The 13,185-nt window shown below is 37.3% G+C and overlaps 2 protein-coding genes across 3 annotated transcripts in view; one reads left to right on the top strand and one right to left on the bottom strand.

Annotated features, from left to right (window-relative positions):
• LOC148941291 (uncharacterized) overlaps positions 1–13,185 on the bottom strand; it is a 94,065-nt gene that overhangs the window by 51,586 nt on the left and 29,294 nt on the right. For both annotated transcript variants that reach the window (XM_089103920.1, XM_089103922.1), the window contains exon 4: positions 3,100–3,319. In XM_089103920.1, the coding sequence (XP_088960046.1) occupies positions 3,100–3,319 (220 nt within the window). The remainder of the gene's footprint in view (positions 1–3,099; positions 3,320–13,185) is intronic.
• LOC148941292 (uncharacterized) lies at positions 11,571–12,644 on the top strand. The gene has a single exon (XM_089104553.1). It carries the CDS (start codon positions 11,571–11,573, stop codon positions 12,642–12,644), a length of 1,074 nt encoding a protein of 357 aa, XP_088960679.1.

The raw sequence follows: 13,185 nt of genomic DNA, 5'->3' as shown, positions 1-13,185 counted from the left end.
AAGCGGGGTAACAATTGTCTGGGAGAATCTTCAGTGGGAGCGGGAATTTTCCACGGGAGAAACTTTCCACTGGGGGGTGGGGGATTTCCGGGGATTTTCTTTCTATGGCGGGGGATTTCCAGCATGATTTGAAAAACAATCAGAAATTAAATGAAAAACGAGCCTTTTTAAAATGAAAGTAAGGAGGATTTTCCAGCATTATTTTGCACAGGAAATTTTCCACGGCGAATTTTCACCGATGATGGAATTGTCCCAGGGAATTTTCGGGGGGGGGGGGGGTTATGTTTAAGATTTTTTATGGAAGAACTTTTTGAGGAGCGTGGGGGGATTTTTCATGGATGAGTAGAGGGAAATTTTCCGGGATTATTCGACAAATTATTCAAAATTAATTAAAAAAACATGGAAGTTGAAAAAAATTTCAAGTGAAAGTAAGGAGCAACATTAAAACTGAAAGAATAGAAATTATTCTGTATATGAGGGGGGGGGGGGGCTGCCCGCTCCTTAGTACCTCACTCTTTATACCAAAGTTTGATTTTTGCACAATTTTTTTAACAGCGACCCATGAAAAAAATGGGTCGTTTAATTGGAATATGACGCTTTTTTAAAAGTAATAAAAAAAACTTTAGCGTGAAGAGCGAGGTATTGAGGAGAGGGCATCCCCCCCCCTTATACACGGAATAATTTCAGTTTATTTAAGTTTCAATGGTGCTCCTTACTTTCAGTTGAAAAAAACTTGCTTCTTTTAAAATTTAATTATTTAAAAACCAAAAATATGGCGTCAGTATTTGCGGTAGTGCTGAAATACATTAAGTTCTACTAATATATTACACCCAAACCAAAGAATATGAATAGTTTATAAGAGTGGGAACTGGCACTAATGTCGATAAAAAGAGCTAACAACGCCATCTAGCGTTTGACGACTATAACTTACCCAAGCCCTTTGCTCCAAACCATGAAAATACACAAAGCATATTCTAATGGGGAACACCAAAGCTAAGGATTAGTCAATGGATTCAGTTTTCACCACTAACAGATTATGAACTTTAAAACTCCCCTCTTACTGTTCTATGTAAAGGATTTTGGCGATTAATAATAAAATAATACTGTCTAAAAAAACAAAGTCCAAATCCCAAAGCAATCTATACGCTTTTTAACTTAGTTTTTTTTTCTTCTTTTTCTTTAATCATGGCGTTCAAACGTAACCTAGCCAATTCATAGCAGAGGCTACAGCCTTTTTTTTTACGAGAATCATGACTACAACATGGAAAATGCTGAAAAACAAAGCGAATATTTCTTTTAAGAAATTTTGTCTTTTTTAAAAGACAGATTTTAGTCAGTTTTGTGTCATTAAATTATTAGAAAATCTGACTAAAAATTTAAACATATTTCATTTAGTCTTAATTCGAATCGGCAAATTTAAACATGTTGAAATTGAAAAACTAATGAACTATAGTTCTTTATACAGCAGAAAAAATACCAAACTTTAAATTATCTGATGTACTAAAAATGTTCTTTTATGAATTTGCTGAGGTTATTGCAGCTAATATTCTCCCGTAATTCGATCCGCGATTATATTTAAATTGTGCAAATAATTCACCGGTACAACCGTGAAAAAAAAATTCCCTAGAAAACCATCTTTTCCGATTTTGCCAGTTACCACCCCTTTACCCCGGTTAGATAAATGATCGGATATCCTGATGCCACAAATGTTTCGCCTTTTTCACGGTTAGCTTTAGGAAATGCATACAATAACTCTATGGGTATAGATAAAAAGTATAGAGTAAACGTTGCTCTGAAAGAGTTTGAGTTTCACCTTCTGTGAGTATACTGTGGATTTTAGAGACTTCTACGAGTCTCTGAAATACTGCGTTGGTTAGGGCTATTCTGGTGCGTAGTTCTTATTCAGAGTCACCACTAGAAGATACTATATTGCCGAAGTGCTTGAAGTCTGTCACCTGTTTGATGTCTTTATGCCTTAGTTGGGGTCCCATGGACGAACTACTATTTGACATAGCTTTAGTCTTTAGAGCATTGATGCGTAATCTGAATTGTTCAGCTTTTTTCGTAAATTTGTTCAGAGTCCTAAAGCTTTTGCTAGTCGGCTTCTACGAGCCCCACATCATTGGTAAAATCAACGTCCTGGAGAAGCTTTCCTACAATTACGCTTCCGTGTCCATTTATCTGTCTAAAAATGTAGTCTACAACTAGGAAGAAGAGAAATGTCGACAGGATACAGCCTTGCTTGACACCAGTCATCACTTAGATACAGGACGTGTTGCCATCAGGTTTTAACACAGCAATCCGTCTCTTCGTACATAAGACGGATCAGCTTCTCGGAAGTCCTCAGAACTGTAAGATTCTCCACAGTATTTGACGATCCACTGAGTCAAACGCTTTCTTTAAGTCCACGAAGAGTATGTACAAGCGTTGTCTTCATTCATTAGATACATCAAGGTATCATCCGTAGAGTAAAGATAAGGTTGGCAAAGGATAGGTTTGGTCGAAATCCATGTTGTTCTTCACGCAACGGGGGATCGAAGGCAGTTTGAAGTATTCTTAGTATTTTGTTCGAGAAAGGCCTCGCCAGGATTGAGAGAAAATTGATGCCACTGTAGTTGGCGCATTCTTTTGCATCTCCTTTCTTGATGAGTTTGACTATAGTGCCTATTCTCCATTCTTTGCGGATCCTTTCAGTCTGCCACAAGAGCGAGAAGAAGGATAGCTAGATGGCCAAGGTTCGTCTCAGGATGGACTTGATCATTTCCTCTGAAATGCGGTCTGTAATGGGGTCTTATTCAGTTTTTTAGCTGCTGAGAGTATCTCGTCTGAAAACTAAACTGGACCCATTAAAAATGAACTCAAAACAAACTTAATTAGAAAATTATCCCAAATTATACAAATACATTATGTGATAAAAGTTTTATAATTCAGCTTTATAGCCAGAACATAAGTTATTTGCCTTCAAGAAACCATACCAACTTACAATAATAAACTCTTTTGTATTCATAAAATATAGTTCTAAAACTATACAAAAAAGCTTGAGCTTAATTTCAATTTTTTGCAAAATATTATCTTTTTTCCAATTGCCCATTAACTTACATTTTCATCGGTTTCATCTTCTTCCATTTTTTCTTCATCCGATTTCTTATTTTCCACGTCTTTTACTTGCTCAATTTCTTCTTTTGAACTTTCAGCTCTATCATTTCCAGAGCCTTTGTTAACTTCGACATCAGTCTTTCCTGGTTTTTGAACAACCTTTTCTTTATTTTCAGTTTTCTTGGGACCTTTTTTGCCAGCTTTGTTTTTAAGTCCTTGATCTCTGTCATAAAAATGTTAGATTATTATAAAAACTAAAATCATTGAAAAGAACCCTTTCCATTGCCGCAATTTTTTATTCAGCATAAAACATCACACAGAGGTGGAGGACACAGAGGTGGAAGAGGCCACGGGGGCTTTACGTGCCTAGCCAGAAAATTTCTTAGGGTTGTGACAAATGCTACCAGATTGTTTTCGATTTTAAACGACAATACTTCTTTTTTTTCTATTTATATACAATGTTTCAATATATTTCATAATGTTTCGGATACCCAAAACAATCCTTAGGTAATTTACCCAAAACAGACTTATCTTCATATTCGTCCAAACTTTTTAAACCGTGGAAAAAACACCCTTAGTTTCCAGAAATTGATTTTTCAGGGGGGTTGCTCAAATTCGTGTTAATCTTCGTAAGAAACCCAACCGTAAACACGTAACCGTGATCTTTCTGTACCTATTCCAGGGAGTGAATTTTTCAGGAGGGTTGCTCAAATTCGTGTTAATCTTCGTAAGAAACCCAACCGTAAACACGTAACCGTGATCTTTCTGTACCTATTCCAGGAATTGAATTTTTCAGGCGGGTTGCTCAAATTCGTGTTAATCTTCGTAAGAAACCCAACCGTAAACACGTAACCGTGATCTTTCTGTACCTATTCCCGGAATTGAATTTTTCAGGCGGGTTGCTCAAATTCGTGTTAATCTTCGTAAGAAACCCAACCGTAAACACGTAACCGTGATCTTTCTGTACCTATTCCAGGGAGTGAATTTTTCAGGAGGGTTGCTCAAATTCGTGTTAATCTTCGTAAGAAACCCAACCGTAAACACGTAACCGTGATCTTTCTGTACCTAGTCCAGGGAGTGAATTTTTCAGGCGGGTTGCTCAAATTCGTGTTAATCTTCGTAACTAAACCACCCGTAAACACGTAACAGAGATCTTTCTGTACCTATTCCAGGAATTGAATTTTTCAGGCGGGTTGCTCAAATTCGTGTTAATCTTCGTAAGAAACCCAACCGTAATCACGTAACCGTGATCTTTCTGTACCTATTCCAGGAATTGAATTTTTCAGGGGGGTTGCTCAAATTCGTGTTAATCTTCGTAAGAAACCCAACCGTAAACACGTCACCGAGATCTTTCTGTACCTAGTCCATGAATTGATTTTTAAGGGGGGTTGCTCAAATTCTTGTTAATCTTCGTAAGAAACCCAACCGTAAACACGTAACCGTGATCTTTCTGTACCTATTCCAGGAATTGAATTTTTCAGGGGGTTTGCTCAAATTCGTGTTAATCTTCGTAAGAAACCCAACCGTAAACTCGTAACCGTGAGCTTTCTGTACCTATTCCAGGAATTGAATTTTTCAGGCGGGTTGCTCAAATTCGTGTTAATCTTCGTAAGAAACCCAACCGTAAACACGTAACCTTGATCTTTCTGTACCTATTCCAGGGAGTGAATTTTTCAGGCGGGTTGCTCAAATTAGTGTTAATCTTCGTAAGAAACCCAACCGTAAACACGTAACCGTGATCTTTCTGTACCTATTCCAGGAATTGAATTTTTCAGGCGGGTTGCTCAAATTCGTGTTAATCTTCGTAAGAAACCCAACCTTAAACACGTAACCGTGCTCTTTCTGTACCTATTCCAGGTATTGAATTTTTCAGGCGGGTTGCTCAAATTCGTGTTAATCTTCGTAAGAAACCCAACCGTAAACACGTAACCGTGATCTTTCTGTACCTATTCCAGGAATTGAATTTTTCAGGCGGGTTGCTCAAATTCGTGTTAATCTTGGTAAGAAACCCAACCGTAAACACGTAACCGTGATCTTTCTGTACCTATTCCAGGAATTGAATTTTTCAGGGGGGTTGCTCAAATTCGTGTTAATCTTCGTAAGAAACCCAACCGTAAACACGTAACCGTGATCTTTCTGTACCTATTCCAGGGAGTGAATTTTTCAGGCGGGTTGTTCAAATTCGTGTTAATCTTCGTAAGAAACCCAACCGTAAACACGTAACCGTTATCTTTCTGTCCCTATGCCAGGAAATGAATTTTTCAGGCGGGTTGATCTAATTCGTCTTAATCTTCGTAAGAAACCCAACCGTAAACACGTAACCGTGATCTTTCTGTACCTATTCCAGGAATTGAATTTTTCAGGCGGGTTGCTCAAATTCGTGTTAATCTTCGTAAGAAACCCAACCGTAAACACGTAACTGTGATCTTTCTGTACCTATTCCAGGAATTGAATTTTTCAGGCGGGTTGCTCAAATTCGTGTTAATCTTCGTAAGAAACCCAACCGTAAACACGTAACCGTGATCTTTCTGTACCTATTCCAGGAATTGAATTTTTCAGGCGGGTTGCTCAAATTCATGTTAATCTTCGTAAGAAACCCAACCGTAAACACGTAACCGTGATCTTTCTGTACCTATTCCAGGAATTGAATTTTTCAGGCGGGTTGCTCAAATTCGTGTTAATCTTCGTAAGAAACCCAACCGTAAACACGTAACCGTGATCTTACTGTACCTATTCCAGGAATTGAATTTTTCAGGCGGGTTGCTCAAATTCGTGTTAATCTTCGTAAGAAACCCAACCGTAAACACGTAACCGTGATCTTTCTGTACCTAGTCCAGGAATTGAATTTTTCAGGCGGGTTGCTCAAATTCGTGTTAATCTTCGTAAGAAACCCAACCGTAAACACGTAACCGTTATCTTTCTGTACCTATTCCAGGAATTGAATTTTTCAGGCGGGTTGCTCAAATTCGTGTTAATCTTCGTAAGAAACCCAACCGTAAACACGTACCGGTGATCTTTCTGTACCTATTCCAGGAATTGAATTTTTCAGGCGGGTTGCTCAAATTCGTGTTAATCTTCGTAAGAAACCCAACCGTAAACACGTAACCGTGATCTTTCTGTACCTCTTACAGGAATTGAATTTTTCAGGCGGGTTGCTCAAATTCGTGTTATTCTTCGTAAGAAACCCAACCGTAAACACGTAACCGTGATCTTTCTGTACCTATTCCAGAATTTAATTTTTAAGGGGGGTTGATCAAATTCGTGTTAATATTCGTAAGAAACCCAACCGTAAACACGTAACCGTGAACTTTATGTACCTAGTCCAGGACTTGAATTTTTCAGGCGGGTTGCTCAAATTCGTGTTTATCTTCGTAAGAAACCCAACCGTAAACACGTAACCGTGATCTTTCTGTACCTATTCCAGGAATTGAATTTTTCAGGCGGGTTGCTCAAATTCGTGTTAATCTTCGTAAGAAACCCAACCGTAAACACGTAACCGTGATCTTTCTGTACCTATTCCAGGTATTGAATTTTTCAGGGGGGTTGCTCAAATTCGTGTTAATCTTCGTAAGAAACCCAACCGTAAACACGTAACCGTGATCTTTCTGTACCTATTCCAGGAATTGAATTTTTCAGGCGGGTTGCTCAAATTCGTGTTAATCTTCGTAAGAAACACAACCGTAAACACGTAACCGTGATCTTTCTGTACCTATTCCAGGAATTGAATTTTTCAGGGGGGTTGCTCAAATTCGTGTTAATCTTCGTAAGAAACCCAACCGTAAACACGTAACCGTTATCTTTCTGTACCTATTCCAGGAATTGAATTTTTCAGGCGGGTTGTTCAAATTCGTGTTAATCTTCGTAAGAAACCCAACCGTAAACACGTAACCGTGATCTTTCTGTACATATTCCAGAAATTGATTTTTCAGGGGGGTTGCTCAACTTCGTGTTAATCTTCTTAAAAAACCCACCCGTAAACAAGTATCCGTGATCTTTCTGGACCTCTTCAAGAATGTGATTTTTCATGCGTGTTTCTAATCTTAGTGTTTCTATTCGTTAGAAACCCCAACGTAAACACGAAACCTTGATCTGTCTGTACCTCGTCAAGGACTTGAATTTTTCAGGCGGGTTGCTCAAATTCGTGTTAATCTTCGTAAGAAACCCACCCGTAAACACGTAACCGTGATCTTTCTGTACCTATTCCAGTAATTGATTTTTCAGGGGGGTTGCTCAAATTCGTGTTAATCTTCGTAAGAAAACCAACCGTAAACACGTAACCGTGATCTTTCTGTACCTATTCCATGAATTGAATTTTTCAGGCGGGTTGCTCAAATTCGTGTTAATCTTCGTAAGAAACCCAACCGTAAACACGTAACCGTGATCTTTCTGTACCTATTCCAGAAATTGATTTTTCAGGGGGGTTGCTCAAATTCGTGTTAATCTTCGTAAGAAACCCAACCGTAAACACGTAACCGTGATCTTTCTGTACCTATTCCAGGAATTGATTTCTCAGGGGGGTTGCTCAAATTCGTGTTAATCTTCGTAAGAAACCCAACCGTAAACACGTAACCGTGATCTTTCTGTACCTATTCCAGGAATTGATTTTTCAGGCGGGTTGCTCAAATTCGTGTTAATCTTCGTAAGAAACCCAACCGTAAACACGTAACCGTGATCTTTCTGTACCTATTCCAGGAATTGAATTTTTCAGGCGGGTCGCTCAAATTCGTGTTAATCTTCGTAAGAAACCCAACCGTAAACACGTAACCGTGATCTTTCTGTACCTATTCCAGAAATTGATTTTTCAGGGGGGTTGCTCAAATTCGTGTTAATCTTCGTAAGAAACCCAACCGTAAACACGTAACCGTGATCTTTCTGTACCTATTCCAGAAATTGATTTTTCAGGGGGGTTGCTCAAATTCGTGTTAATCTTCGTAAGAAACCCAACCGTAAACACGTAACCGTGATCTTTCTGTACCTATTCCAGAAATTGATTTTTCAGGGGGGTTGCTCAAATTCGTGTTAATCTTCGTAAGAAACCCAACCGTAAACACGTAACCGTGATCTTTCTGTACCTATTCCAGGACTTGAATTTTTCAGGCGGGTTGCTCAAATTCGTGTTAATCTTCGTAAGAAACCCAACCGTAAACACGTAACCGTGATCTTTCTGTACCTATTCCAGGAATTGATTTTTCAGGGGGGTTGCTCAAATTCGTGTTAATCTTCGTAAGAAACCCAACCGTAAACACGTAACCGTGATCTTTCTGTACCTATTCCAGGAATTGATTTTTCAGGCGGGTTGCTCAAATTCGTGTTAATCTTCGTAAGAAACCCAACCGTAAACACGTAACCGTGATCTTTCTGTACCTATTCCAGGAATTGAATTTTTCAGGCGGGTTGCTCAAATTCGTGTTAATCTTCGTAAGAAACCCAACCGTAAACACGTAACCGTGATCTTTCTGTACCTATTCCAGTAATTGATTTCTCAGGCGGGTTGTTCAAATTCGTGTTAATCTTCGTAAGAAACCCAACCGTAAACACTTAACCCTGATCTTTATGTACCTATTCCAGCAATTGATTTCTAAGGTGGGTTGCTAAAAATCGTGTTAATCTTCGTAAGAAACCCAACCGTAAACACGTAACCGTGATCTTTCTGTACCTATTCCAGAAATTGATTTTTCAGGGGGGTTGCTCAAATTCGTGTTAATCTTCGTAAGAAACCCAACCGAAAACACATAACCGTGATCTTTCTGTACCTATTCCAGAAATTGATTTTTCAGGGGGGTTGCTCAAATTCGTGTTAATCTTCGTAAGAAACCCAACCGTAAACACGTAACCGTGATCTTTCTGTACCTATTCCAGAAATTGATTTTTCAGGGGGGTTGCTCAAATTCGTGTTAATCTTCGTAAGAAACCCAACCGTAAACACGTAACCGTGATCTTTCTGTACCTATTCCAGAAATTGATTTTTCAGGCGGGTTGCTCAAATTCGTGTTAATCTTCGTAAGAAACCCAACCGTAAACACGTAACCGTGATCTTTCTGTACCTATTCCAGAAATTGATTTTTCAGGGGGGTTGCTCAAATTCGTGTTATTCTTCGTAAGAAACCCAACCGTAAACACGTAACCGTGATCTTTCTGTACCTATTCCAGAAATTGATTTTTCAGGGGGGTTGCTCAAATTAGTGTTAATCTTCGTAAGAAACCCAACCGTAAACACGTAACCGTGATCTTTCTGTACCTATTCCAGAAATTGATTTTTCAGGGGGGTTGCTCAAATTCGTGTTAATCTTCGTAAGAAACCCAACCGTAAACACGTAACCGTGATCTTTCTGTACCTATTCCAGAAATTGAATTTTTCAGGCGGGTTGCTCAAATTCGTTTTAATCTTCGTAAGAAACCCAACCGTAAACACGTAACCGTGATCTTTCTGTACCTATTCCAGAAATTGATTTTTGAGGGGGGTTGCTCAAATTCGTGCTCAAAACCCAACCGTAAACACGTAACCGTGATCTTTCTGTACCTATTCCAGAAATTGATTTTTCAGGGGGGTTGCTCAAATTCGTGTTAATCTTCGTAAGAAACCCAACCGTAAACACGTAACCGTGATCTTTCTGTACCTATTCCAGGGAGTGAATTTTTCAGGAGGGTTGCTCATATTCTTGTTAATCTTCGCAAGAAAAGCCGAATAAATATACTTTTGGAGATATCATGACCTTACACAGCCCCTGGGGAAAGGTCTTTAAGCTACAAAATTTAACAACTGTTTACGAAACTTAACAACTTAAGAAAATTTAACAACTGTTTACACTTAGGGTGTTTTTTAAAAATTAACGGATCTAATTTTAGGTACTGAATCTCGGGATATTTCATCTTGAAAGGTATTTTTCAAGACTTTGCTTTCTAATATACTGAACTTTCTAACTAGTATTCTATATTATTTATTTTACTTCGGTGAAGAAGAAAGAGATCAGACAAAAATCATTCTTATGCAAAAGCCTGCAAGGATTGGGATGTAAGGAGCGTTCGCACCCTCCCCTCCCATCCTGCCTAAGTTTGTTATAAATAAGAAAAGATGTCTATGTATAGTTTTTTACCACGTTTTGGATTTACCTAGTAATAATCCTGTAATAAATTCTCAAGGCCGTATGTGCATACCTCTACTTTTAACACCGAATCTTTTTGAAAAGAAAACAAAAACGCCTCTCATAAAAATAAAACTAACGCAAAATATAATACAAGGCATTTTTCCTCATAATTCCAAAGCATAAAAATTAAAATTCAAATCAAATTTAAAATCAGTTATATTATTAATTACCTTAAACATGTCCTATTCTTTTGAATTCACAAGGAAGGATGAAGAGCCAATACATAATACTGAATTATTTCGACAAATCTGACTGGTGACAAGGAAAATCATATTAAAGTTATATACATATAATTTATTGTAAATATTATCATGATATTATTGTACCTAACACCTTTTACATGAAGACCCGCTATCCTTTACCTCCCCCCTCCCCCAAATGTGCAAATATATAGCCCAAATTTGTTTCTAAAGCATTATGAAGTTTCTAAATTATTATATTTTCATCATATTTTGTGATATTTCATTAGGATTAGTCAGAGAAACAGGTTCTACTTAGACTAAGAACTTAATATAGGTCCTATAGCAGAACGGTACCGCGATAATAATTATAAAGTTCAAAATAACTTTTAGGTAAATATTAAGTAAAATATCAGTAAAATATGAACTTCTATTTCTTCACCATTATTATTTCTAATTAATGCCAAGTATTTTCAGGTAGTAGCTAAAAATAAAAAGACGCAAGACAATAAGGGTTTCCAGATCAATTCCCCCCGAAAGTGGCAATTGAAAAAATGAAGAAACTCTAGACATAAGGTGATTTTAGAGACACATATGGGGATTATAATGGTAAAAAAAAATTTGCAACAAGAAAAGTGCTTCCTAATTTTTAATTACCTACCTACTCTCATTTGAACACTATATTCATTTTGATTTTATCAGTTCCCATTTTTCTGTTACAAAGTTTAAGGCTTATTGATAACATTTTAAAAACTAACATTTTGTAGAGCTTTACACGCTTTTTTACAAACTAAGAAAAACTACAAAAAAAATCAATAGAAAACTGAAAACGAAGAAGCCAAGCCAAACCAGAATCTAGACTTAAGCGCAGTCAGGAGAGAAATTTTTCAATGGTAAAGTCGGATACGGTTAGAGAGTCTTAACAATATGATAAATGAAAGACAATATCAATCACGAGTTACGGTACCCCCATCAAAGGCGCTGGAATTTCAAGCGGTAAATCTCCCCAGTTCATTATTATGGCATTGAATCATAATGCATGACGTCATACTGTTGATTACGTCATTCCAAAAGAATATACAATGATACGTACTAAGAATGACGTCATCCTCAATATAAATCTGCCTGTACGAAAGGGAAAGCTATCAGTATGAATATAAGTTTTATGCGCCCAACATTTGACAAAATGCTTAAAGAAATTAGCTGTGAAAATTGCTATTATCCTGAGGAATCAGAATATTATCTACATGAATACCAGCAAGATGGGTACTTCTATGAGTCTTCAACAGCACTGCAGCCAGTTATTGAATTCTGCGATGGAAAGGCAGTGTGGTCAAAGAAATTAGTTAAAACTGTGCCACAAGTGAAGCCATTTGTTAAAACTGTGCCAGCTCTTAAAAGCAACCATATCCTTATAATGCCAGTAACGAAATTTTTGAGAAGTAAGGGATATAAGCCGACCACGACAGCAGCTTCAAGTAAGATACAAACACTAAGCCAAACTACCAAGGAATCAAAGAAAGATTCTACAGAGATCGCCACCAAGGACCTGTCATCTCTACCTGCTGTACCCCTCAAAGAAGAAGAAGAAACTTCTGCAACTAAACCGGATGTTAATTGTTGGGACTCTGAATATCTTTTGAATAATCAATTAGAAGCAAAACAAGGACACTGTCGACCGTGTGAAAAAGGGAATTGCCAGAACGTTGACAACTGTATGTGTTGCAAGAAACAGCCAACTGCATCAACTGATAGCAAGAAAGGACAATTGAAGTCAATTTTGAAGACCACAAAAACAAAATCAGCTCAAAAACAAGACAAAAAAGTGTCCATTAATCTTACCGTTGAGGCACAAACTCAAGAAAAACAACTTGTTACTCAGAATCTCAAATATATCTGCGGGATTCCTAAAGATGAGACTTCTTTAAGAAGTGGAGCACCATCAAAAGCTTATATACCACCTCATTTAAGAAGAGAAACCAGAGGCGATTCTATGCAGACTCAAATTCAGGAAAAATCCAAGACCCTGCTGAAACGATCATCAGAGGAAAAAAGGGTATCTTGTCGCTATTATGACAAAGGCTGCTGTCAGTACCGAGATAATTGTAGATACTATCACAACCCAGCACAGAAAATGGGATCACGTTCATATTATCACTTTAGAAGAAATGAGGGTCAGCGACGGGTTTCAAATAACAAAGGCACCTCAAATAGGTTTTCATAGGTTTCGTCAAGGAGTAAACAGAAAATCTTTTATTTGGACAACTGTTGTGTTATATATAAAACACAGAAAAATTCTTGCTTTGTAGAAAAATTGGAAAATAAACGTTTATTTTGTAAATTTTATTTTTTATTTTTTACCATTTGATTAACTGACAAGGTCAATTAGTAATTGGGAAAAAGATTATCGAACTGACAGAATCTATAATTCATCAGAAAAAAAAACAAATGATAGAATTTTCAGGTACTTATAGATAAGTTAAGAAGTTAGCTTAGGTAGCAACAACCAGGCTGTCATTAGGCTGATTTTAAACCGTTTTAAAAGGTGTCAATCTAATAAAATTAAATGAGGAACCCCCCCCCAAAAAAAAAAAAAAACAATGCCAAAAGACTGAAGTATAAAAAAAGAAAGAAGAAAAAAAATATATAAAGAAACCGTCAATAAATTCAACTGTAGGGCCCATTAGAATTGTTATCAAAGCACTCTAAAAGGAAAATTAGTTTGATTTAGCAATTGAAAAAATTCTATGGAAGTAATACAATTT

The sequence above is a fragment of the Artemia sp. Qi Xiang Cuo genome, chromosome 18 (genome assembly GCF_049724085.1).
Source record: "Artemia sp. Qi Xiang Cuo chromosome 18, ASM4972408v1, whole genome shotgun sequence".
Taxonomy (NCBI): Eukaryota; Metazoa; Arthropoda; class Branchiopoda; order Anostraca; family Artemiidae; genus Artemia; species Artemia sp. Qi Xiang Cuo.
This window is presented reverse-complemented; position numbering and strand designations above follow the sequence as displayed.